The sequence below is a fragment of the Sander lucioperca genome, chromosome 2 (genome assembly GCF_008315115.2).
Source record: "Sander lucioperca isolate FBNREF2018 chromosome 2, SLUC_FBN_1.2, whole genome shotgun sequence".
Lineage (NCBI taxonomy): Eukaryota > Metazoa > Chordata > Actinopteri > Perciformes > Percidae > Sander > Sander lucioperca.
In genome coordinates, this window is record NC_050174.1 from 42,574,772 (window position 1) to 42,602,154 (window position 27,383).

Below are 27,383 nucleotides of genomic sequence, written 5' to 3' on the forward strand. Positions count from 1 at the left end.
GTAGCTCAAGAAACATATAGGCGAGCTTACCGATGGGTTATAAAATGAAGACATAACGTTTATGATTTCTATTAATAATTACACAGTGCAGTTACTTTTCATCTGTACGGAAATGTTTAAAAAAATGTTGTCTACAAAAGATGAAATCATGTAAATTAGTCATTTACATTATCTGCGATAGGACCGGCACTACGTAGGCTTTAAAGTCAGTTGAACTTTAGCTCCGATGCGTCTGACAAAAGCTCAGCCTTAAACACAAACTCTGTTTTAAGATGAGGTGGGGCATTTCTGATCACGCCTCGCTTCCTTTCAGCGTAAGGAAATGTGCCGGACACTGTTAAAGCCAGGAATACCTTATGCAAAAGCAAACTGAAGGAGGCGAAGCCACACATCAGCATGGGAACAAACAGAAAGTCATGCAATCCTCACAGTGAACAATATCTGCCCCCAGGGATGCTTTGCATGATGATTTCCCTAGCAGCTTCTTCATCGCGCCAAAGTGGTGTTTTATTGTCCTTGCTTTTCGTGTTTGCATTCCATTGTTACTGGGCAAGTACAAATATCCTCCTTTATGCAGAAAGACCTCAGACAGGCCTTCCACTACGTTGTTTGAGCCCAGCCCTCATCCATCCGTCAGCAGTGCCCCTGTTCTACACAGGGCCCCCCAAACTCTGCTCACCACCCCCAGCCTGCTCTTTGACATTACTCTGTTGTGACTTTCCGGGCCTTTATGCTGGCTGTTGTCTGAGGCAGATTGAAGACCCTTTGTGTTTGTCAGCCCCTGTCCCGAGTGGCCGGGAGGAACCTGCTGGGCTGCGAGTGGAGAGACAGGAATGCGCATATGAATGGGCTAGTGTGTGCCGGGCACCTGCTGACAGAGGGACGGCGTGCCTCTATGAGTCTTAGTTCATCAGCGTAACCATCTTGTTCAATTACACGTGCAGCGCGGTGTTGCGTTCCCTGGTCATTCACACTGAATGGGAGTATTGTCACTGCAGTTGTGAATATTTTGCTGTTTGGTATTGTAGGGGAGTTCTTAACAAATGTGGTGTCAGCTGCACATTGTTTTAGGTGTGAATAAGCATCCCCAAATGCAGCTATTTACTTCTGCCCTTCTATTGTACTCCAACTATATTTCCCATCATGTCTAGATGCAATGAGGAATCTGATTTATCTGATCTGATTTATACAAAATGAGGGCTTGCGGGATCTCGTCTTTACATGAAGTCTGCCTTTTATGCTCCATTTGTGACAATGAATGAATAAAAGCGGACCCTATTCATCAAAGAAGACAGTTTTAGATATATAACGCTTATCCAGTTCCCCAAAGCCTTTGTCTGACCATTCATCATTATTTGAAAACCTTTTTTTTTAAAAACAATATCACTCTGTAAAAATACTATATTACAAGTTCTGCATTTAAAATGTATTCTTTATTTTTTAAAGCTTTAGTGCATAACTTTTTGATATTAATGAACATCCGTTACATTCAAGCCATTGCCAAATGAGTTGCTACAAAGCTAATTAAGACTATCAGCTCCACACACTCTCTCTGCATTTCTCAACGTGACTATGTTCAGAAGATTGTGTCGTCCGGTGACTTTCCCGTGCAGAAGCTCGAGTGAAGATAATGACCTCTTCTGAAGAGTCCATCATGTTTTGTTTTTTTTAATCCTACGTGTCCTCCTTGGCTACTAGCAAATGTGTGGAGGAGGGGTGGTGGGGGCGCGTGCGCGATCACTGAAGGCTGTATCACGTTGACACGTCGACAGTGTTGTTGTCATTACTTAGAATTCCTCATTAAAAACAAAGTGAGGTTGAATGACATTAAATCATGTTGGATAGCCAGATATTTCTTTAAACCAATCACAACCGTTCTGGGTGGCCCTAGGCCCCAGTAGTGGAGCTAGCGAGAGGGGTGGGACATCCGGCTTTATTCCAGCAATGTACATCCGTTGAGCCAGACTACACATAAAGCAGATATGTATTCAACATTAGAACTCATGTTTTCTGCCACACTATGTCCAATATTATAAATGAATGTGCAATATTTACACTCCTGTTTTTTTTGTTGTTGCTATTTTTGGTCTTCACTCCTGAGGAAAATATCTGACTCCTCAGCTGCTTAACGCTCCACTATGTAAAAAACACTGAAGTTGCAGGCTGGAAAAACAAAAACTCTTTTTCAGCTTGTTTCTCTGAGAACTTAAAGGAACACGCCGACTTATTGGGACTTTAGCTTATTCACCGTAACCCCCAGAGTTAGTCAAGTCGATACATACCCTTCTCATCTCCGTGCGTGCTGTAATGCTGTTTGACGCCCCCAGCATTAGCTTAGCCTAGCGCAGATCATGCAGGTAACTGGTTCCAACTAGCCGACTGCTCCGAATAAATGACAAAATAACGCCAACATGTTCCTATTTACATGTTGTGATTTGTATAGTCACAGGGTGTACAAATAATGCCATGATCACCAGTCACGTTCGCTACTAACTAGCTTTAACTTGGTTTTGTTGACGGAAGTAACTGTACTTTTCGGTGTTGCGCTAATCACTCCGCCCAAGTAGCAGTGCTTCTACTTTCTGAGACTATAGTTCCCACTTAGTATACGGTTAGAATATGGCTGTGTCTCATGTGACCTTATTATTTGTAATAAGGTCACTCTGTAGCTAAAACAGAGAGCTCAACACACAGGGTGAAAAGAGGAGCTGCAGCAATGTGCAGTACAACAAAAATCTGGTGTTTTTTTGAAAATTAAACCATGTGAACCTATTCTGATATAACCTCTAAATACAATTATGAACCTGAAAATGAGCATAATATGAGCACTTTGATGTTATAAACATTTGGGATAATGTAAGTACACAACTCAACAAAATATATAACATAGGTCTTTTCGTTTTTAGACATTATAATGCGGAAAAGTTACACATTATATCTTTAAGTTAGTACTTTTAAGATAAGAACTGTTCTCGTTCTGATTTATGTTATTACAGAGTCTTCAAACGGTCCATCATGTAAAACCAACTTCGCTGACAATTGTATCAATGAGTATGGGATGGAGAAATATATTGTCTAAAACTTCTGTACATATCAACAGTAGTCTGTAGATAAAATTGATGAATTGTTATTCTTCGCTATTAAACTAAAGAGGGGAAATGAGACCAAAAAAGACATGCGAGTTAAACTTCATAGGATGGACGACAAGTAAACCTGTGCATATGAATGAGCTAGAAAAGCTCAATTTACTCTGAACTAGGGACATACACAATAGATAAGTGTGGGCAGTTGAGTTTATGTGCAGATTTGGCAGATGATATACATCATAACCTGATTTCTAACAGTCTGGTGTGATGGGACCTAGATATATAATCCCAAAAGCGTCATTGATTGTCCTCTGACTCATATGGTACAGCTTATGGGTTGTTTGTCTGGCCCTGCTTTTGAGAAGATTACATCTCCATAATCAATAAAAAAAGAAACCATCCACCACAGAGTCTGAGAAAAAAAATAAACATCTGGGAAAATAAACTTTCCCCCTCAAATATACCCACAATATGCAGAAATCACAGCATGTTCACTGAGCACAATTTCCTGAGGAAAAATTTTCAAGATTATGGTCGCTGGTAGAGATGTTATGACATTGTCCAGATGTGTTGTAGCTGCAGGAATCTTAATTCCACTGGCATGGCTTTTATATCTTTCAGATTAAAAATATGAAGCTAACAAGTATGTTGATTATATCTACAAAAAACATGTTTCACATGGTCCCGATTTGTATTTGGCTGGATCACCTGATAAGCCTGACATTTCCCACAGTCACAGTGCCGATTGCCTGGAAGCTGAGCGGCTGGCCCCTGGTCTCATGGCTTGCATCACCCGCTGACCTGGAAAATGGGAGCATAAGATCTGCAACATCACTTCAACCAGCAGACAACATGCTGCTTTGAAGTGGGAGTGGGCCTAAATTGGATTATGCAGCATCTCTAAGGTGCAGCTCCCGTAGATTTGATTACACACGCCCCCTCACCCAACACCCACACTCCTACTTCCCTGATTTCCCCGACGCAGATGAGACGAAATGGGGCGGTCCTTCATGCCAGAGTCTGGCCCTCCGATTCTTTATGTGTGCCCATCTGCCAGCCATTTACCTGATTACATTGGGATAAGTCAGACAGCTTTGGCTCTGCCAGGGCAGCTGGGAGGCAACAGAATGGCATTAGTTTTGTACAGGTGGACACAGGAAAGATAAGGATCAGATGACCCTTTTATCTGTGGTAACAAACATCCAGATATCACCAAAATGGAGATAATTGACATCTGGCACAATGGAGTACAATCGTGATTAGTCACAAAAACTACTACTACTACTGTTTTTAAAGCTTCAACGTAATTTTCAAACTGGAGAAATATACACAGAGGACAAGCTGTTCTCATCGTCCACTCTCAAAGCTAAAGTGCCGTTTAAAATCAAGTCCCAAGCACTGACTTCAAGTCCTCTACGCAAGCATGGCACACAGACCACCTTTTATTTGTGAGGAAAATAACATCCAGTCCTGGTTTAACTTGGGCTCATTATGGTGGAAGTGGGTTCCAGGGCCAGGAAGTTTCATTGCTTTCCAAATAAATCTCACTAAAAAGAGCTGTAATCCAAATTCCTCATCTTGTGGAGTCCTCCCATTACGAGAAAGCTCTCTCAAGCTATGCTTACAAACCATACCTTATCCCTCTAGATAGCACTCGTTGTTACATGTGTACTGACAAAACAGAGTAAAGTAGCACAGTTAATTGAAAGAAACGGTTTTTTTTATAAGTGTGGAAAATGTCTTTTTCTTCCCTGACCAATCTGCTTATTTTCACCCACCACAGGCCAGCCTCTGATTGTTTCCACATAAAGGGGAAAAGCAGCTCTGCAAATTCAAACCAGCTCACGAAAAATTATCAAGAAAAAAATGAGGCCCTTTAATATTCCTCCGCTTTTACTGAGTGACACAGACGCTTTTCATTACCTCGCTCGCTGCTAGCAGATCTAAGACATCAACTTTGATTATGTTACACAGAACCTGGCAAGGGATCAATCAGAAGGTACTATGGTGTGTGTGTGATAGTCTGGGTGCCAGTCAACATTACTGGTCTGATTCAAATAGCATAATGTGCTTTGTTCTTCCTGCCATTGAGAAAACAAACCGGGATATCTTCGAACCGTTCTCCTTCAGTAAGCAGTGAGCGAACCCCTGCTATTACTGACGTGTGGCACTCAAAATGGGTGCTCCTCGTTACAGCTCCTCAGCTGTGTGGAAGGAGGAACTTGTCACTGAGCGTAAACAGCTCTCTTGGCTTGGTTCTGCAAGCAAAAATACCCACCCCCCCAACACCCCATCTCCTTGTGCTGTGTGGCGTCAGCTGCAATGAGCTCCAGATGTGGCCTGGCACCCCTCCAGTCACGGCACTGGATGTGGTTTGAAAGGTAGTTTGGAAACACCGCCCACAAGCGGACCCAATGAAAGTTGGTTCAGACTGCAGCGAGGGGGTTTCTGTCGCGGGGGTCGGATTCGTGCGGACTGCAGGAGCGCAGAAGAAGTGCAGGACACGGTGCAAACAGTGCACATCTGTGGAGGGCTGAGGGGGAAAAGGTATCTGCCTCATGTACTGTATGTGCATGTGTTACTTATTGAACATGCTTTGAATAAGTAAGTATATGAGACAATAGTTGAAAGTATTTCCATCTGTTTCAGTAGATATGGAAATATCAACATCCTTTATTCACCCCCAGGCTTCCATCCTTTGTTCCCTTTGCATATAAATACTGGTTAAAAACTCGGTAATGAGTCCTGCCTTTGATAACTAAACAAAGGACGAGTTATCGTGGTGAGAGTGGCAAAACAAAAGCTAATAACTGCTAATCTAAAAGCTCAAATAATACTTATATAAACAAATATATATTTTCCAGCACGGCAGTTTCCTTTTCGAAATCCATATAAACAATGCATGATGGTTATTATGGATACAATATATATATCTTCCAATACAGGTCATGATGATACACAAAGAGGTATCAATATGGTGGTGGACTAGTAGCTGGAGAGATGCCAGTTCACCTCCTGGGCACTGGCAAGGTGCTCTTGAGCAAGGCATCGGACCCCCAACTGCTCGGGGCGCCTGTCCATCAACAGCTGCAGCCCCCCCTCACTCTGACATCTCTCAATTAGTGCATGTATAGGTACTGAGCAAGTGTGTTTATTTCAGGCCTGTGTGTAATGTGTATTCTAACTACACAGTGAAAACACTGTAATTTCCCTTGCGGGATTAATAAAGTATACATTATTATTATTTATTATATAACAAATTAGCAGCAAGAGTTTCCAGGTTGTTGGACGGTTGTGTGGTTTGAAGTCATTGCTTTACCAAAAATACATAGACTAACAACCATCAACATCTGCTCTCAGTTTAGAAACATGCGAATGATTTACACCAGAAGCAGTAGGTCCTAAATATTTGCTAAACCACTCAGAGACATAAAACGTACGTACAGTCGAAGCAGCTGAGACATGGTGCAAGCAACAGGTCATGAGCAAAATATGTAGGCTGAGCATGAGTGCTCCTAAAGACCATATCACATTTTTAAAACATGTCATGACTCATGTTTAATGACACCAATGTGTCACAATTACCTGGAATTATCAGCAGTTTATCTGTTGCTGTGTTTGATTGAAAACTTCTTTAACACACATTACAGTGTTCAGAACAGTGGCGTCAGTCCCTGTGTCTTACTATCAGCTGGAACAGTTACACGGATGCTTTGCTCTCTTTCTAACAGTTCCTCCAGTTTGGTTTTTCAACAGTTTGCTGCGAGGATTGAATGAGGTCACTGTGTGTGAGCTGCCAGCTAATTTGCATGCTGTAGTGAAAAAAAACAAACACATGCAGCTTTTTAGACAATAGCTCCCCCTGCTGACACACATGTAAAAAAAAAGAAAAAAGCCCAGCAAGGACCACTTTACATACATTTGCCAGACAAAGTTTTTACAAATAACCTAACACGGGCGAAGATGTTCTCCTCCAGTTTTAATACAAACTGCTTTGTTAAACATGTCACACGTTCGAAGAAAATATCAATTCATGCTGCATTGAGAGAAAATGCTGCACAAATTCATTTCAAGTTTTACACATAGAGGGGTTCAAGTGCATTCATTTAGAAGAGAAGAGAGAAACTGCAGCACTCGTAACAAGAATTTGTGCTTTTTAAACTGGACTGTTGTTCCTGTCACTCTGTCTGTCAGGTAACTTGTTCGCCTGCTCTGTTCTTGTGTCCGATTAAGAAATCTGTATGTCAGGCTAATTCCACAGTGAAATAATCCATATTAAAGATCATTGCACCTACACACCTTTAAAGCGTAACTCTCGCCAAAATGCAACCTAGGGTCTTTTTGTGAATGTACCCGAGTCAAACTTTCGTTTAAAAGCATATTTAGGACGGAATCGCCACTTTTAAGATTTACCGTATTTTCGTTTTTCAGTCAAATGGCCTTTTGAATGGGAGCGCTAGGGGCACTTTTATGCTAGCCTCAAAATAGCTATTTTTGTTTTTTTAGTTTCTATAGTTTAGGAGGTGTAATTACTACACAAGCAGTAGTCTCGCATTGACAGGCCTTCCTCCACAGCGCTGCAGAGGAGGGTCTGGCTAGTCCACACAGCATTCCGGGATGGGAGAAAAACGTGCTCTCATTTATTGGCATTTCTTTAAACCAATCACAATTGTCATGGGTGGCGCTAAGAGCCGGACAGAGCCCTTGTGCCGCTGCAAAATAGCCTCGGGAAGGATCTTGTTTTGGTGGAACGTGTAGTTCAAAGGTTGTTTTAGTCGTGCAACAAAAAACTCAGATTGGACAGATAGTCTAGCTAGCTGTCTGGATTTACCCTGCAGAGATCTGAGGAGCAGTTAACCATAGTCCTCATAAATCCACCAGATTTTAAAATTCCAACACAAAGAAAGATGAAGGTAACGGACATCTGGCCCAAAAGAGGGACAACCGGCGGAATTTCCGGGGGCACCACAGCAATCCCGGAATTGGAATGCCGTGGATATAGACTACACAAGCAGTAAACTAAAGAAGAAAAACAGGATAATGTTGAAGCTAGAAAATGCACACCCTAAAGAAGGCTGATTTGGGCCGATACGCGTGGGTTGCTGCCCAGCTCTACTCTTAATGTAAGATTTCGATATGAAATAGCCATCTAAATAAAGGCTTTTTATAAGAATTTTCACAAGAAGAGTGCCTTGGATCCTTTTTTTCTTAGAAAATTGTAATGTTGTGTCCTCCCAGTTTGGCTTGTTGTTGATATTCAATTGAGGAAAAAAAAGCAGCCACATGTAATGTAGTGAATCCCAGTCAAGATCAGTGTTCTGACCTAAGCGGACCTCACCTAGTATGTCTTGAGCTTATGTCATTTGTGTGATCGCAGCATGCCCCAGATGCGGTGTGTCTGTCATCACTGAGGTGGTTTTAAGAGCTCCTGCAGGTCTCCCTGCGGTGCCAGCTGGAAGGGGAGCTGGAGCCTCTTGTTCACCTGGCTGCAGAGCGCTGCACAGTGCTCGACAAGCAGCTGACATACCTCTCCGTGTCCCTGTTCTGCAGCCTGCTCAAGCAGTTAACAGAGCAACACATACAGGCGCCGGTTAAATTATCATCAAGACTGTCTCTCTGGAAATGCCTTTATTATGTTATTGCTGGCAGTTGTGTACCTTATGTAAAGGAGATGCACCATCGTCATCATGGAGCATTGGATCTGCTCTGTGGTGCAGCAGGAGTCGAACCACTTCCAGGTGGCCGCAGTAAGCGGATCGATGGAGCGGTGTGGCACCGCCTGGTGTCTGGGGAGATGCACAAGCACCATTCTCGAGAAGAAACTTGCATACAGCGTGATGACCACTGCGACTTGCATAGTGCTAAGATAAAATACACCCAAAAAAAAATGATGCAGGAGTTTAAATACAGTATCTCACAAAAGTGAGTACACCCCTCACATTTTAGTAAATATTTCATTTTATCTTTTAATGAGACAACACTGAAGAAATTACACTTTGCTACAATGTAAAGTATTAAGTGTACAGCTTGTATAACAGTGTAAATGTGCTGTCCCCTCAAAATAACTCAACACACAGCCATTAATGTCTAAACCACTGGCAAGAAAAGTGAGTACACCCCTATGTTAAATTCCCATAGAGGCAGGCAGATTTTTATTTTTAAAGGCCAGTTATTTCATGGATCCAGGATACTATGCATCCTGATAAAGTTCCCTTGGCCTTTAAAAATTAAAATCGGCCTGCCTCTATGGGAATTTAACATAGGGGTGTACTCACTTTTGTTGCCAGCGGTTTAGACATTAATGGCTGTGTGTTGAGTTAATTTGAGGGGACAGCACATTTACACTGTTATACAAGCTGTACACTTAATACTTTACATTGTAGCATAGTGTAATTTCTTCAGTGTCGTCCCATTAAAAGATATAATGAAATATTTACTAAAATGTGAGGGGTGTACTCACTTTTGTGAGATACTGTACATGAGAACAGTGGACGATGCAGCCAAACATCTTCCGAGCAAACTCACCAGAGCTGTGTATCCAGCTGAGTCTCTCAGGTTAGGGTCTGTGCCCTTCTGGACCAGGGACCTGACCCTCTCCAAGTCCCCATCCATTGCAGCAGACCAGATACCTGCATTATAGAGGAATGACACACAGCACTGTACTTTATTGGCAGCTCAGTCAAATCAGGAACGACAATAACTGTTTAGAACCATATAACTATATATTAGATCATTTATATAACTCTATTAGAACCATGGTTTAACTCTGAATGCAAACCTCGTTCAAAATCCATTTCACTCAGCGTCTGGTAAACACTAGGAGAGGAGACTGGATGGGAGCAACACGAACACTGGTGTCTATCAGACGTCATTGTTGTAATTGGCACCAACAGAATAAGAAATAGTTCCCTATTGATTCAAACCGCTGAACCCTAGTTTTTTTTTGTACAGGCATGCATTTACGCATAGACAGTATATAAGCATTTACGTTATGCTTTTTGACTGTTCCGTGTTTCTTCTTCTGTTCTATATTTGTAACGTTACTCGACTTTTTGGTGCATTACCACCACCAACAGTCGAAGTTAAAAAACACACAAGCCCACAAATAAAGTAAATGAATGGTTAACCGAATGACCTAAAAAATCTTATATTAGAATTCAGATACAGGAAAAAAAAAAAAAAAAAAACGCGAATGGCTATTATTTTTGTAAAACAAAACGAAAAAGGGGATGGCTAGCTAACTAGCTACACGTTTGTGTCTTTCTCTATCACTCTGGCCCAGGACACCCGATAAAAAAACCAAGCGTGCCTACTGCCTACGTGTGAACGCTCCGACCAATTGCAGAGCTGCAGTGAGAAGGACCCCTTCAAGTGCTCTCTGATTTGATCTGTTTGTTGTCCCAGATTTGTTTTTTTGGGGGGGAAAACTTTGTTGCTGTGGCGGCGGCATTATGATTATGAAAAGCGAACTGTTACATTGGTGCAACGGATCATTTGATTTATTAATATATCACCAAAAACCTACTCATCACTTTTGTTATTAATTGATTATATGCCTCATCTTTTCCATTCCCTTTAATGTCCTATATTGCCATTAGGACAATGTATGTATGTGATACGCTGATAATAAATAACACAAATGCGACCGAGAGGGCGAGATACAAAACTTTTAAGCGATAACGTTACCTAAACATGGGGTAAGCCAACTGCCGTAAAACCCCAAAGAAGAAGTAGAAGAAGAAAAAGCATGGTATAATATTGGACCTGTCGGGGTTTCCGAAAGCTCTTGAAGGCATCTTTTGTCTCCTGTTGTTGTCTGATGCAGCTAGCTAGCCAGCTTGAATCTGCAAGCAAGCGTTACCTGGCGAACGCCACATTGTTGTTGAAATTGTAATAAAGCACTTATAACCAAAGCGACTAAAGAATGAGAAGAGTTACCCTCTTTGTTAACGGGACATCTAAAAATGGCAAGGTTAGTAATAACTCTGTAGGACTGTTTAGTTAAGGACGTGGGCCGCAGAATGACTGGCTTTTTCCACTGTAACGTTACATTTGTTTTGTTATAGTTCAATTAACGTATGCTAGTCTTACACTGTACCTACTACATATCAGCAACAATTGATATGAAGTCAAAGTCTTTATGATATTCTTTACAAACTTAACGATAAATGTAACTGTTAGCTAGCTCAACCTTTAACTGCGACTCATTAATCTTGTATTAGGCAGGAGTGACCCATTTTTATTTAAGACTTTAATCCCTAATACTTTACTGATTTTTAAATATTTCTTTTTAGGTTGTAGCAGTATACGGGACCTTGTCTGACTTACTATCCGTAGCAAGCAATAAATTAGGAATCAAAGCTGCCTCTTTATACAATGGAAAGGGTGGTCTCATAGATGACATTGCCCTTATAAGGTAAGCGCACAGGATTATAATAAATATATGTAGCTGAGCGCATTATGAGCATGCCAACTTAATCTGTGACTTGTCTGTGTTTCTAACAGAGATGACGACGTGTTGTATGTGTCAGAAGGAGAACCATTCATTGGTGAGTGCTGTCTGACATGTCTGCTGCAGGCAGTAGTCTCATCCGCTGTCAACTTGTGTGAAAATTATATAATTTTTTTTTTAAATCACAGACCCTCAAAATGAAGCCAAGGTTGCATCCAGTCAGCATGGAGCACACACTGATTGGCTGACCCTTAATATAGGTGGTCGTCCCTTCACCACCACCAGGTATCTGTGTTCTTAATGCTGTTTTTTACTAGTAATAAACACATTATGAAAGACCTGTGATTGCTATACCACACTGTATGTTTAGTTTTCCTCTGTTACAGTTACATTTAGCTCTGCACAATATAAATATATTTTGTTTATCGTTATCGCGGTATCAACTGGCGCGGTAAACACATTGCGAAAGACTGCGACTAGGGGGTGTAAGGGTTCACAAAATTCACGGTTCGGTTCGGTGCGTTACAGCAAAAAGAAAGAAATGCCAGAGAAATTTACTTGATTTTTACAATTTTTTATTTTTTTATTTATTAAAACTAACATCATAACGTATGATCTATTTTACTTTGAACAATGACAGAGCTATACTTGACCCATCTTCTGGGGTGTCTTCTTAACAGCATATAAAACAAAAACAACTTCTTATAAAAAAAATATACACGTTACAGTAGGGCTGGGCGATAGGGAGAAAATCAGATATCACGATATTCTTGACCAAATACCTCGATATCGATATTGCGGCGATATTCTAGAGTCGACAATTGGTGCTTTAACATCTTCACCCTTAGATTTTAGATAAATAATCATCAGTAATGTGGACATAATGCCTAAGCAATGCAAATAATAGAACAGCTAGAACAGTCTGGTAAGTTCATAAAAGTACATCACTTTACTGTTATATATATACTGTATATATACATACATACATATATATATATATATATATATATATATATATATATATATATATATTGCCCAGCACTACATTACAGTCAGGTAGCTTTGTGTAGCCCTTGACGTCCAGCTGTCTGCTGACAGAGCTCGTGAAGGAATAGTGTAACGGGGCTCAATTACTTTAACCATGTTCGTAAAACCTGCGTTTTCCACTACAGAGTAGGGTCTTTTTAGCTAGCTCAACCTAACTGCGACTCATTAATCTTGTATTAGGCAGGAGTGACCCATTTTTATTTAAGACTTTAATCCCTAATACTTTACTGATTTTTAAACATTTCTTTTTAGGTTGTAGCAGTATACGGGACCTTGTATATTTAAGCACCTCAAGGGCTTAAAGCTTGGCTTAGCCTCTACAAGTTGCATTAACGTTACAAGCCATATTGCAACGAGCTATTTCAGCGTAGCATGCCTGACTGGAGTAGAGTGTTTTTCTTTGGGAGTGGGAGGGGCAGACAGCACGTTGCCTGTTACGTCGTTTGGGCTGCCTTGTTGAGTGCAGCGGCACTGAGAAAATTATATTTCACACAATTTAAGCTCTTTTTTTTTTCTAAATGAAATAGGATTACTCCAACGAATCTTTCGGTTTGTAATGTGTACCTAATTGAAAGCCTCGTACCGAATACGAATACGTGTATCGTTACACCCCTAGCTGCGACATATCACGAAAGACACTCAGCTGAAAGAAAATATCAGTAGAAAACTGCACTTTATAGTGTAACTGTCACTTTTTTTAGTGGTGCCTTTTGTATTCAATTCAATTTTCATTCAATTTGTTGTAGCAGAATACGGAAAGCAGCAGAAATGCAGAACTGGGGCGCCCGGATAGTTCAGTTGGTAGAGCGGGCGCCCATATATAGAGGTTTACACCTCGACGCAGCGGGCCCGGGTTCGACTCCGACCTGCGGCCCTTTGCTGCATGTCGTTCCCCCCTCTCTCTCCCCTTTCATGTCTTCAGCTGTCCTGTCAATAAAGGCCTAAAAATGCCCAAAAAATAATCAAGAAAAAAGAAATGCAGAACTCAGTACACGTCAAGTAATATTGTTATTGTGATATTCAACAACGTTATCGAATATTGCATATTTTCCTCATATCGTGCAGCCCTAGTTACATTTCCATTCTTTGTCTTTTTTTTTTGCTAAATGTGTCTGTTTTTGTGTTCAGGAGCACCCTGGTCAGCAAGGAGCCAGAGAGTATGCTTGCTCGCATGTTTCGAGAGAAAGGTAAGTTACGGCTACAGAGCCGACTAGCCGATCAGTAATCATTCCGTTTTTGTTCCGTGTGAGACATCCAGATCCAATGTGCTTTGTCAACCTCTGTGTTTGCTGCCAGACGTGTGGGGGAACACGCAGGACGAGCACGGGGCTTACCTAATCGACCGCAGCCCGGAATACTTTGAGCCTATTCTCAACTACCTGAGACATGGTCAGCTCATTATCAATGAAGGCATAAATATACGAGGTAAGCTTTCAGACGAACCCTAAATGATGGAGTTCAGCTGAATCACTCTGAGGAGTGTCATTAAATAACATTTTCTGTTTGTTTGAAATGTTTTCCAGGTGTCCTCGAGGAGGCTCGCTTCTTTGGAATTGAGCAGCTCGCTGAACAGCTAGAAGTAGCAATCAAGGTAATATGGAATGTGGAAGGTAAATGGTTTAATTTAGGAAAAGTGATCATTCCTTTGAATGCATTGTGACCAGTGGTGGTAGAATTATTTCTATTCTTTACGTAAGTAAAAGTACTAATACCATCCATCCATCCATCTTCGTCTGCTTATCCGCGGTCGGGTCGCGAGGGCAGCAGGGGACTCCAAACTTCCCTTTCCCGAGCCACATTAACCAGCTCCGACTGGGGGATCCCGAGGTGTTCCCAGGCCAGGTTGGAGATATAATCCCTTTCCGACCGGAGGAATTTTTGCAGTTCCTAGAACATAACGTTCCTAGAACCCTTTTTTTCTCGTGTTCCAACTGGACCAATTTGGGGATTATTAAGTTCCTCTGAACTCCTGTATCTCTTTCATCTCCTACTTCAGGGCAGGGTCTTTTCCCTTTTCCGCATAGGAACCCTTAAGGCGCTGACACACAGAGCCGATTATCGGCCGTCGGACAGTCTGGCGAGGTCGGTGACTCGAGTCTGTTCGGTGTGTTCGTGCCGTCGCCCGTCAGAGGAGCCGTCGGCCTTCATTTTGGCCGACCCGACATGTTCAGTCGGAGACAGGGCAGTCGGGACTCACCCGGAAATGGCGAGCGGATGAGCCGCTCAAAATCTGACGAAAATCTTTTGAACGGACCTTTGTTGATCTGAAATAAATCCTATCAGCTGCCGGCTTTCATTTTCTGGGAAACAGAGAAGGGCCGCCTGCTGCTATGGAGACGTATTATGTTTCGCGCAGAGCGTACGCTCAAGTCGGCGTCGCCTCAGTGTGTTTTGAGGCATTTTTTTGGACCTCGGGGACCCAACTGATCAGTCCGACTGCCTTTTCTGCCGACGGTCGGGCGTCTGGTTGGTGTGTAACAGCTCTTAGTGACCTAGCAACGTCTGAAACACAAACAGTACATATTCTTCACTGTCTGTTGCAATTCGCCTACGTATGCTAACTCATAAGACAAACATCACGCATTCAAGTCAAGTGACGACGCTAGAAAGACCGTTGCCATGCTTGCGTCACTCCCTTACCCCTCCTACCAGTTCCTATGGCGAATGCAAATTGCAAAACCGGTTTTGGGGGAGAGCAGTTAGTAGAACTGTTTAGAAGTGGACTGTTCCTATGACTACGTTCCTGTAACTACTTGGTCGGAAAGAGGCTATAATCCCTCCGCCTAGTCCTGGGTCTTCCCCGAGGCCTCCTCTCAGCTGGGCGTGCCTGGAACACCTCCCAGGGGGCATCCTTAGCAGATGCCCAAACCACCTCAACTGGCTACTAATACCACACTGTAAAAATACTCAAGTAAAAGTTACAAGTAAAAGTTCTGCATTGAAAATGTTACTTAAAAATATTTATCATCAGGAAAATGTGCTTAAAGTATTAAAAGTCAAAATACTCAATGCAGAAAAAACCCTGTGTTTAATCGGCTAATCATTTCAGCTGTACTTGAATATTGTTGGGTACTTTGACTTATAATAAAACATTGTATTTTATAAACTACATGTGTTTCTTCATTTCTTCACAATCTTCATTTGTAAAGTAACTAAAGCTGTCAGATGAATGTAATGGAGTAAAAAGTACAATATTTCTCTCTGAAATGTAGCGGAGTAGAAGTAGAAAGTGGCATGAAAAGAAAAGACTCAAGTACCTCAAATTTGTACTTAAAGTACAGTACTTGAGTAAAATGTACTTAAGTTACATTCCACCACTGATTGTGACTCACCACTTCCTTTTCAAAACAGAACACACAGCCACCGGAGGACCACTCTCCCATTTCCCGCAAAGAGTTTGTTCGTTTCCTCCTGGCAACGCCCACCAAGTCAGAGCTCCGCTGTCAGGTACGGCTGAATGAAAATGTTTTCGTTTGTGCCACCGTTTCACCATTTCACAATTTCACCATGTCAAGTTAATATTTTACTCTCGCTGTTTTTAGGGTCTTAATTTTAGTGGCGCCGATCTGTCCCGACTTGATCTGCGCTACATCAATTTCAAAATGGCTAATCTCAGCCGCTGCAATCTGACCCATGCCAACCTGTGCTGTTCCAATCTGGAGCGGGCTGATCTTTCTGGAGCCAACCTGGATGTAAGTCTTTTTTTTTTTTTTTGTCAGCACTAAATAATCCATGTGCACATGCTCACTGTGGGAAAGCGAACATTTCCTCCTTCTGTCAAATGAGTGTGTCATTTTTGTGATATTTTTGATTGTTGGATTTCCTGCAGGTAAACAAAGGACTTGTTGTTTTTCCTTCTTTTTATTTTTTTTTTTGACCACTTCACACCTGCTGTCCCCTCAGTTGTGTGGAGAAGGGGCCCTTCTGTTCTTAACCATGTTTTATATCTTTTGCTACATTTATGCCTCGCGTCCACGCTACTCCGGCGTTTCAGTGCTAACATTTGGAAACACTGCTGCGCCCTGTTGTGGTTTGAAAACTCCGGGGTTGCGTTGTAGTCCGGACGGGCACAAACGGGAGACCTTTGGAAACGACGATGCAGTCAGTCAGTCTTATCGGTTAGGTAGGCTTACGTTTCGCCATTGTTGTTCTTTCTCCAAAGCATTTTCTGTCATTTTAAACTTGTACATTAGCGCTGCACGATATGAGGAAAATAGCAGCCATTCTAGACACCAGTCCTATAATGCTAATGAGGAAATCGGGCAATCAGTGTTTCCGGACTCAGACATCGGACTTTGTTTTTTTTTGTCTTAATACAGGTCTTAAATTGAATTCGCAATGGTCTAAAAAAAGGTCTTAAAATGTGACTTGGTGAAACCTGCAGAAACCCTGTGTGTGGACAGAGATCATTTGTGTCTCAAAACTTTGCTGCTTAAAAATGAAAACGTAGTAGCGTAGATGTAGCCTCAAATTCACCTCCAGAACAAAAAGCAGACTCTACAGGTTACTCTACATACATTTCTTGTGGAGCGTAACCCAATATGAACGTACGAGAAGATTATGAATGCGTTTAATCTTTGTTGTCTTTTGAAGGGTGCCAATTTACAAGGGGTGAAGATGCTCTGTTCCAATGCAGAGGGAGCTTCTCTCAGAGGATGCAATTTTGAAGATCCATCTGGACTGAAGGCCAACCTGGAAGGTAATCCATCACAGCTCCTAGTCAAAGTAGAGGCGGTTTCAATTCAATTCAATTTTATTTATAGTATCAAATCATAACGAGTTAGCTCAAAAAACTTTACAGATAGAGCAGGTCTAGACCACACACTATAATTTACAAAGAACCAACAATTCCAGTAATTCCCACAAGAGCAAGCATTTAGTGCAACAGTGGCGAGGAAAACCTCCCTTTTAAGGCCCGGACACACCGAGCCGATAATCGGCCGTTGGACAGTCTGGCGAGGTCAGTGACTCAAGTCTGTTCGGTGTGTTCTGTGCCGTCGTCCATCCGAGGGGCCGTCGGCCTTCATTTTGGCCGATTTGACATGTTGAATCGGCGGGGCGGGCACTGCCGGCAGTCGGACTCAAATGACCCATCTGATTGGTAGAGTGCTAACCCGGAAACGGGGAGCGGAATGAGCGTGACTAGAGTCTCTCAAAATCTGACGAAAATCTTTTAAACTGACCTTTGTCGATCTGAAATGAAGACAGATTCAGCTATTCACCTATTTCTCACTTAAAATGTTTTCAGAAACACGTTTCGGTGAACTATTTTAGTACAATATGAGATCGTATTCTGAACAAGCCGCCATGACAGTCTGTCTTTGAATTTCCGGAGAAACCAGACCCACGTAACGCGTTCGTCCAATCAGCTGCCGGTTTTCATTTTTGGGCAACAATATAGATTAGCGCCGCCTGCTGTTATGGAGATGTATTACGTCTCGTCGCTTTGGTGTGTTCCGAAGCATTTTTTTGACCAACTCGGGTTAGACTGATCAGACCAACTGCCTTTTCTGCCGACGTTTGGCCGTCGGCTCTGTGTGTCTGGGCCTTTAGGGAGAAACCTCGGACAGACCCAGGCTCTTTTGGTACGGTTGGGAGTTGCCGGTTCACATGTATAGTCATGTTTTAACCAAATGTTTTTTGTTTTTTTGTAATCAGGTGCTAACCTGAAAGGAGTTGACATGGAAGGAAGCCAAATGACCGGCATCAACCTGCGTGTGGCCACTCTGAAAAATGCTAAGCTGAAGAACTGTAACCTGCGGGGAGCCACTTTAGCAGGGACGGATCTCGAGGTGAGCCATCACACGGGATTATCTCTGAAATCACTCAGCTGTTGACTCAGCTGGCAATCTTTACAGCAACTATCAGGGCCAACAAGGATGAAACAGACAAACTTTCCTGTAAATAAAAAAAAGCAGTTAGTACAATGGGTACAATGAATTCAATCTTTTTTAATTTTTTTATCTTTATTTAAATTGAATGGTTCATCTGCCTTAAGCCTGGTTCACACGGCAGGATAATTAGGCCGATTTTAGCCCCGATTCACCCCTTCCGACAATCTTAAGGATGCTCCGATTATCGTAAAATAATCTGATCAGATATTCCTGCCGTGTGTGGTGTGTTAAGACTGCTCTCGTCTGCTCGGAAGGACGTCGGGACCGCTCCGATCTCAAATCGGGGATATCCAACATGTTGGATTTATTTGGCCCGATTTCTCCTCGTGTGTGGTGTCCCCCGGGGACAAACGAGCACGCAGTCTGTGGACTGTGGCGTGTAGCCAATCAGAAAGCGAGGTGACGAGGCGGCGAGGAAAGCACCGGGAAACAAAATCAAAACAGCCGGCGGCATGGCGCACCAGAAAGTCCGGTGGACGTCGGAGATAAGTATAGCAAGTATAGTCCATGCTCGCGTTGTCTCCACTTCTTTGACCATCGCATTTTCTTTTGATAACGTTTTTTTTCGGACAAACTACAAACTATCGCCACTGCATCCTCTTCGTCCGCCATGATTGTTTACTCTGAAGTCACGTTTGATCTCGAGGGATTTTGCGAGATTTCCCGTCTGACCTGGGAATGCTCGGGAGTCAAATCGGGTTCGTGTGTGATGTGTTGATTTTGCCGTGTGCTGCGCACCACACACTGTACGACCAAAACTGTTAGACCCGTGATTTTTTGATCGCCGTGTGTGGGGTCTCTCAGGATTGGAAAATCGGCCGACAATTTTAAAATCGTCCCGTGTGAACAGGCTTTAGGTTGTTTATGTTTTTGTATACATATATAAGTATAAGTGTTCCTTTTGAACCTGATGTGTGCATGTGATAATCAATTTATATTAGTGCTGTCAGTTAAACGCGTTATTAACAGCATTAATGCAAACCCATTTTAACAGCGTCATTTTTTTATCGCGAGATTAACGTTCTTTTTGGCCTCGCAAACTTTGTAGTTTTTTTCACATGCTGTTGCAACAACTAGGAACGTTAGAAAAACTACAACACCACACCGGATCTAGCAGCAACAACAACAATAGGCACGCTGCACACACTTGTTTGGGCTTGCGAGCCGGCCAAAGAGTAGTAGGCTAACGTCACGTTTGGAGTGGATGGCGAGCGCGAGACACCGAAATGGATGCCAATAAGATTCTGAAAGGAAAGTTTACCAAATGGTTCCATTGACAAGACCAAAGTGATCTGTGTGTTTTGTCGTTGTGAACTGAGCTATCATCGCAGCACGTCCAGTCCGAAATACCTCTTGATGGCCAAGCACACAGCTGATGCCAATTCTCTCTCCCCCCCTCCCCCTCGTCAAAGCCAGGCAACAAAAGCACAAAGCCAGGCCGATCCACTTTTCCATGTCGATAAGAGCATTAAAATGAGAAAAAAATAATTGGACAAAAAGAAATCTAGGGACATTTAGAATAGATAAAAATGTGCGATTAATTGTGAGTTGTGACATTAATGCGATTTAAATATTTTAATCGTTTGACAGCACTAAATTATATATCAAATCAGGTCACTGATTCTTTTTCCCACTGGATAACTTAACCTTTTGACCACACATGTCGAGGGTTTTACACAAGCCTTTGGAAGCGAACTAAAAGAAACAGGACTGAGCAGTAGCACAAGAGCTAACACGATTAGTGATGAACAAAAAAGTAATCGGCAACAATTTTGATGAATGATTTAATTAAATTTTTTATTTTTTTTTTTAAGCCAAAGTGCCAAAAAATTATTCGTTTCAGCTTTTCCAGGTTTTTGCTGTTTTCTTACTCTCTCATGACTGACATGAAGTGATTATGTTTGGGTCTAGGACAATACAGGCAATCTAAATATGTCAATTGACCTGTAAAACATTTATAATGCATCACTTTGTTTTTCCAGTTACATTGCAGGTTTTTCACCCGACACATTTAACCCTCCTGTTGTACCGTTTTGTCTCTGCCGCATTTTTGCAGAACTGTGACCTGTCCGGCTGCGATCTACAAGAAGCCAACCTGAGAGGCTCCAATGTCAAGGGAGCCATTTTTGAAGAGATGCTGACCCCACTGCACATGTCACAGAGTGTCAGATAACTGGACACACACATCAGTCTCCAGTGTGGGGCCACAGCTGGCTTCTTTATGGCTCTTTCCCCTCCAGTATATCCCCCCCTACTTTCAATCTCTCACTGCCTGTCTGCAGTACAGGCAGTTGTATGCACATCCCTGGCATTCCACCTATATTGTGTTAGCTTTAAATATCTTGCACTAGAATTTATTCAGGGTTGTCTATGTATGTTTGGACCGTAGGGTGTTTTTAAATGTTCAGCTACATATATCACCAAAACAAGAATAATGTTCCTGGTGTATGTAGATGTGTCTGGATGCAATCCATTGACTATACTCGTATAACGTTCTACATCATTTATATTCACTTTGTTTTACTTGACATGTTAATGGGAGTCAAAATCAAATTTTTACCTGTGCGCAGTCAAGTTCAGGAGCACTGGATGCTGCTGTAGCAGAAGTAGGTGTCCCTTACCAATAACTGTCGTTTATATATTCCTCTTGAAGTATGTGACTTAATTTTGCTGGATTCAACATATTATAAAGGAAGCAATGCAAGCCAAAGCCATAATGATAGCACAGTCTAAAAGGCTAAAAGTGCTGTTAGTGCACAATCAAACTATGCGACAGGCTAGTTTTAAACACAGCTTGGGTATGCAATATGTCATTTACAGCTGTGAGGTTTCTCCTCTCTTACTTTGAAATATTGTGTTCTTGAAAAAAAGCTTTTTCCTTCTTTTTTTGTTTTTTTGCGCTCCGTGAATCTACCTCTTTTTTTAAATCCGGTGTGCGAGTGATCCACAATTGCATGAATTTGACTGTGGCACTGCTTATTGCAATGTTTATGTATGACATTCATTATTCTTCAGTTTCCCATTCGGAGAAAACCCGGTGTGCTTTAACAGAAAGCCATTTTCACATGTTGACGTTGTCAAAGTGGGTTCGCCTGGAAACATGCTCCATGTATCGATGTATATCACTTAATCATGCTTTGAAACTTATTTGCACAAGTATATGTTAACTTGTAACATGTTATACGTTTTCACCAAAAAACTAATGTTTTTGGTGCTTGTAATCTAATGTAAATCAAATCCAATGTTTCCCATACTTCCACAAAAAAAAAGAAAGCATTATTGGTAGAGCTGGGCGATGTGGAGAAAATCAGATATCAGGATATTTTTGACCAAATACGTCGATATCGATATTGCGGCGATATTGTAGGGTTGACTATTGGTGCTTTCACAAAATATTTACACAATGAGATTTGTGATAAATAATCATCAGTAATGTGGATATAATGACTAAGTGGTTAAAGGCAAATTATGGAACAGCTTAAACAGTCAGACAAATGACATCACTTTACTGTAATGTAGCCTTTAAAACCAGGAAATGACAACACTTATGTCATATTACGATATCCAAAATCTAAGACTATATCTAGCCTCATATGTCGATATATTTTGGATATATTGCCCAGCCCTAATTATTCGAGTAGGCAGGTGTCAGTTGTTTTGTCACTGATCTCCCTTCTGTTGTCTGCAGAACAAGCGTTTGCATGTGTGAAGACCTGTACTCGTCTTTGACTGGTAAAGGTTCACTAGCTGTAGCTCAAAGCTGCTCTGATGCAATACTATACCACTCAGTTCAATAGTAGGTTCCCAGCCTGTGAGAATGAATGATGAAGGCAATCATGTTGTGTTGCGTGAAAATCAACGGAAGAGCTATGGTTATTTATTTTAATACATCTCGCTGAATGCAGTATGGGGCAATGGAGTGGTGTATGTCTCTCTATCTATGATTATTGCACTCGACCGTGGAAATATATTTCCATGAATGACTGTTATAAAATAAATTGCTATGAAGAAGAAAAAAAATATTTGTCATCTGATTTTTTTTGTATCATTTATTGTGGCTCAGCTGTGAATGAACGAGTGTTTTGTGCATTCAAAATACGTCATAAAAAGTGCCAGACAGGAAAATGGTCGTCCCATATATTTGTGTATTTTGCGAAAGGAGCAAAAAAATCACACAGTGTAATCTAGGGGTGCATGATATATCGACTTCATATCGAAATCGCAATATCACGTTGCGCAATATTATCGAAAGTGTCACAATAAGTATGCAATATTTTGTTTATTTTGTGGAACGCTGCGTCCCGTCCGTTGGCTGTGTGGCTTAGTTGTGTTTGATTTAGAGGCCGCTTGAAACGCTGTAATGATCATGTTTCATTGGCCAGTTACCGTGCCACTTGCACGTTAGTGCACGTCAGCGCACGGGGCCACTACGTGATAAACCCTATGGAGTGTACCACGTGACGTGTGCATATTTCAACAAGAGTGACAGCGTAAATGAAGAAATGGTATAATTATAATGGTATAATAGAGACAACAAAACAGAACGAATCACGAGTGCATGCATGTTGTGCCGTGTTGGTTTTCCTAAGTGTGTTTTTGTCGTAACTTTCCGTGTTTTTGTCGCTTTTTTGTGTTACTAAAGCCTTTCCCAATGTTCTTTTCCTAAACCCAACCTTTTTTTTATTTTTTATTTTTTTTTGCTGCCGTAGACATACACGTGGATAGCTGAAAATGCGTACAGATAACACGCCATTTGGCTTTAGGAAAGTGGCGTGTATGTTTACGCAAAGTCATGATGCCATGTTGAGTGCGTGATACTATCTCATGTGAGTGTTGTTGCTAGTGGCACAAAGTACAACAAGAACTGGAAGAGACATACCAAAATTACCAATGCTATAACGTATTATTTGGCCAAAAAATATGATGCCCATCATCCACACAGTGGCTAAAAAAGGCTTCAAGAAGCTTCTGAATGAACTAGACAAGCGGTACCAAATCCCATCCCGCACCTATTTCTCACAGGTAGCTATCCCGCAACTTTATGAAAGGCGGTGCAGGTGGAGTTTGGAGTCGGATAGATTGAATATTTTTCGTTCACGACCGACCTGTGGTCCAGCCGCACTACGGAGCCGTATACAAGTCTCACTGTGCACTATATTGTTATGAATCTGTGAATATTGTTACGATGCGTTTTCCCGTAACTTTTGTAATTTGACATATGTTTAAAAATATCTAAATTAATATCGATATCGCAATATTACATTTTGTTAACATCGTGCAACCCTAGTGTAATCTTGTAAACAGCTCCGGAGGCCAATAAGTGTTTTTTAATCCCACTTTGTGACCCCCTGTAGTCGAGTGACAGGGCTAAAAGGAAGGGAAGCAGGAGCATAAGCGTATATAAAGCTTTGAAAAATAGTGTGCAGCAGGATTCGCAAAAGGACAGCAGACAAGAACAGATCACAGGAACCTGCCCGACTTCTACACAGAAGGTAAGAAATCGTGAATGGGCTAATCATTGTAAAATCTGACTTCTGACTGAAGTGTTAATTTGGCCTGAGAGCTATAACATTGTTTGGGGTTAAACTAAAATGTAAAAAAAGAAGTGATATGCTTATACAATATGTGCAACGTTTCTTCCTCAGAATGGCTACAAGAACCTTGGCAGTGTGGCTGCTGCTTGTGGCGGCAGCATGGCCGCAGGGCTGCTGTCAGCACTGGTCATATGGACTGAGCCCGGGAGGGAAGAGGGATCTGGACAGCCTTTCAGACACACTGGCCAATGTAAGTATTTATCAGTCTCATGGTTTCTTAAACATCTCCTCAGCATTTGTTAGCTCTCATTTCCTTCTGCTCATATTCATTCAGGGGTGGGTCTAGAGATATGGATGGATATATACTTTAATAAACACACATTGTATGGCAACTGTGTACTTTGTTGAAAATGTTAGGCCAGTTTAGAAGTAGAAACGTATTGAACTCACTGTAGAGCACTTGTTGCTGTAAGAAATAAATTGTATTGCACTTTATATCTTATTATCTGAAAACTGTGTTCAGCAAGGTTCTCTTTTTTTGAAGTTTGAGGCAAGTTTATTGTAAGTGTACTGCACATTATTTTTATACACTTCTGTGAAGAAAAAAATCTTCCCAGCCCTTGCCACATGACCTTGTAATGTTTCCATGATGACTATCCAAACTTCTGCCTTCAGAGCCTATAGAAAATATGTATTGTATTTGGATACACAATTTGTTGAAAATAAAAATAAGTGAAATTAATAATGACTGGGATATGTTTTATTTAGACAAATTACATTGTGGTGTTCTATCCAATCCAATATTTCCTTTAATTCTAAGCAGATTTTCTATGCTGGATTCTGATTAAATCCCATGGGCCCCCCCCCTGACTGATTATTGCCCCTGCCACCCCACTTAAAATATCCTGGAATCGCCCCTTGTATTCATTGTGATGTTTTCTGTCTTCGACAGCTAGTTGAGGGGTTTCCACGCGTGGACACACCCTGCAGTGTTCTGGGTTGTGTAGAGGAATCACCCTTCGTCAAGATGTACAGAGCCAAAGGATTTCTTGTAAGTTTTGCTCACTTGTAATTCTGCGTTTAGTTTTTTTTTTCTTCTTCCTCTCTGTGGATGCATATGTGATATATGTGATCGTCCTCTTATCACATGATGGTTCTGATAGTTTGAATGTATTCTTACAGGTTTATGCTCTTGTTCTCTTTTAGGGCAGTGTCGCAGACAGGGAAAATGGACACAGAACATATAAAAAATGATTATTTGATTCTACAATAAATTATTATATTAGCATGTCACTATTGTGGTTATTGCTTGCCATGATATATATTCAGAAATACAAGCTCGGGGCTCTTTCACTTACCTCTAAATACCTCTGTGCTTTTATGCAACAACTTTTTTTATTTACACTGAACAAAATTATACACGCAACACTTTTGTTTATGCCCCCATTTTTCATGAGCTGAACTCAAAGATCTAAGACTTTTTCTATGTACACAAAAGGCCCATTTCTCTCAAATATGGTTCACAAATCTGTCTAAATCTGTGTTAGTGAGCACTTCTCCTTTGCCGAGAAAATCCATCCACCTCACAGGTGTGGCATATCAAGATGCTGATTAGACAGCATGATTATTGCACAGGTGTGCCTTAGCCTGGCCACAATAAAAGGCCACTCTAAAATGTTTACAGTTTTACTATATTGAGGTGTTCCGGGGGGGATAGTATCTGGTGTTAGGGTTCATCCGTGAAAAGGGTTAGGGTTAAGGTTAACGTTTCTGGTGTGTAAGGACATAGAAAACGCCACGCAGCCGCCACGCAACAGAAATGCCACGCTCACGCCACGCAGGCAGTGTGTAACCGGCCTTACTCTTAGATCTTTGAGAATGAAAAATGGGGGCAAAAACAAAAGTGTTGCATTTATAATTTTGCTCAGTATATTTAAATACGGATTCACATCAAAGTCTTGGAGGATTTCAAGTCTTACCATTATTTTGATTTATGTCCCAGCAGTTTCATGATTATATTTAAAAACAGTAAACACCATACAGTGGTTTGCAGGTAATGCTGTGTGCAAACTGCTGAAGGGGAAAAAGCTATAATTCAGGACGTTTGATGGTGTTACATAAAGCATGTTTTTGTCAGTATAACTGCTGGTTAGCAGTTACAGAATATATGGTGATATATGGTGTTTCAACTAAGTAATGAACTGTACATAGTCTTTTGTCAGTTTTCTCAAGGCAAGGCAGCTTTATTTGTACAGCACGTTTCAGCAACAAGGCAATTCAAAGTGCTTTACATACAAACATTAAAGGTCCCATGACATGGTACTCTTTGGATAGTTTTATATAGGCCTTAGTGGTCCCCTAATACTGTATCTGAAGTCTCTTTTATATAGACCTTAGTGGTCCCCTAATACTGTATCTGAAGTCTCTTTTATATAGACCTTAGTGGTCCCCTAATACTGTATCTGAAGTCTCTTTTATATAGGCCTTAGTGGTCCCCTAATACTGTATCTGAAGTCTCTTTTATATAGGCCTTAGTGGTCCCCTAATACTGTATCTGAAGTCTCTTTTATATAGACCTTAGTGGTCCCCTAATACTGTATCTGAAGTCTCTTTTATATAGGCCTTAGTGGTCCCCTAATACTGTATCTGAAGTCTCTTTTATATAGACCTTAGTGGTCCCCTAATACTGTATCTGAAGTCTCTTTTATATAGGCCTCAGTGGTCCCCTAATACTGTATCTGAAGTCTCTTTTATATAGACCTCAGTGGTCCCCTAATACTGTATCTGAAGTCTCTTTTATATAGACCTCAGTGGTCCCCTAATACTGTATCTGAAGTCTCTTTTATATAGGCCTCAGTGGTCCCCTAATACTGTATCTGAAGTCTCTTTTATATAGGCCTCAGTGGTCCCCTAATACTGTATCTGAAGTCTCTTTTATATAGACCTTAGTGGTCCCCTAATACTGTATCTGAAGTCTCTTTTATATAGACCTTAGTGGTCCTCTAATACTGTATCTGAAGTCCCTTTTATATAGGCCTTAGTGGTCCCCTAATACTGTATCTGAAGTCTCTTTTATATAGACCTTAGTGGTCCCCTAATACTGTATCTGAAGTCTCTTTTATATAGACCTTAGTGGTCCCCTAATACTGTATCTGAAGTCTCTTTTATATAGGCCTTAGTGGTCCCGTAATACTGTATCTGAAGTCTCTTTTATATAGGCCTTAGTGGTCCCCTAATACTGTATCTGAAGTCTCTTTTATATAGACCTTAGTGGTCCCCTAATACTGTATCTGAAGTCTCTTTTATATAGACCTTAGTGGTCCCCTAATACTGTATCTGAAGTCTCTTTCCCGAAATTCAGCCTTGGTGC

The 27,383-nt window shown here is 41.3% G+C and overlaps 3 protein-coding genes across 6 annotated transcripts; 2 read left to right on the plus strand and 1 right to left on the minus strand.

The window, feature by feature from the left end:
- Positions 1–3,757: 3,757 nt before the first annotated feature.
- Positions 3,758–10,334, minus strand: ankrd39 (ankyrin repeat domain 39). Of its 4 annotated transcripts, none has more exons than XR_004105108.2 (5): positions 9,865–10,332; positions 9,612–9,715; positions 8,744–8,947; positions 8,425–8,637; positions 3,758–3,887 (listed from the first exon to the last, which is right to left on the minus strand). XR_004105108.2 is itself a non-coding variant. In XM_031300766.2 (4 exons), exons 1-4 carry the CDS (start codon positions 9,956–9,958, stop codon positions 8,491–8,493), a joined length of 474 nt encoding a protein of 157 aa, XP_031156626.1. In that variant the 5' UTR covers positions 9,959–10,334; the 3' UTR covers positions 8,295–8,490. The 4 variants fall into 4 exon arrangements, 2 of the variants coding, with proteins under 2 accessions (XP_031156626.1, XP_031156625.1); XR_004896469.1 differs by lacking the exon at positions 3,758–3,887 and adding an exon at positions 7,927–8,105; XM_031300766.2 differs by lacking the exon at positions 3,758–3,887 and having other exon boundaries at positions 8,295–8,637; positions 8,744–8,872; positions 9,865–10,334.
- A 514-nt stretch (positions 10,335–10,848) lies between these two features.
- Positions 10,849–22,496, plus strand: kctd9a (potassium channel tetramerization domain containing 9a). Its single transcript, XM_031300764.2, has 12 exons — positions 10,849–11,058; positions 11,381–11,502; positions 11,592–11,635; positions 11,727–11,823; positions 13,714–13,772; positions 13,882–14,010; positions 14,109–14,176; positions 15,937–16,032; positions 16,128–16,277; positions 17,179–17,284; positions 18,244–18,377; positions 20,536–22,496. The coding sequence occupies exons 1-12, from the start codon at positions 11,011–11,013 to the stop codon at positions 20,650–20,652; spliced, it is 1,170 nt and encodes a 389-aa protein (XP_031156624.1). The 5' UTR covers positions 10,849–11,010; the 3' UTR covers positions 20,653–22,496.
- A 1,414-nt stretch (positions 22,497–23,910) lies between these two features.
- Positions 23,911–25,306, plus strand: LOC116050398 (progonadoliberin-1). The gene is made up of 4 exons (XM_031300415.2): positions 23,911–23,971; positions 24,125–24,263; positions 24,966–25,064; positions 25,220–25,306. Exons 2-4 carry the CDS (start codon positions 24,126–24,128, stop codon positions 25,265–25,267), a joined length of 285 nt encoding a protein of 94 aa, XP_031156275.1. The 5' UTR covers positions 23,911–23,971; position 24,125; the 3' UTR covers positions 25,268–25,306.
- Positions 25,307–27,383: the final 2,077 nt, after the last annotated feature.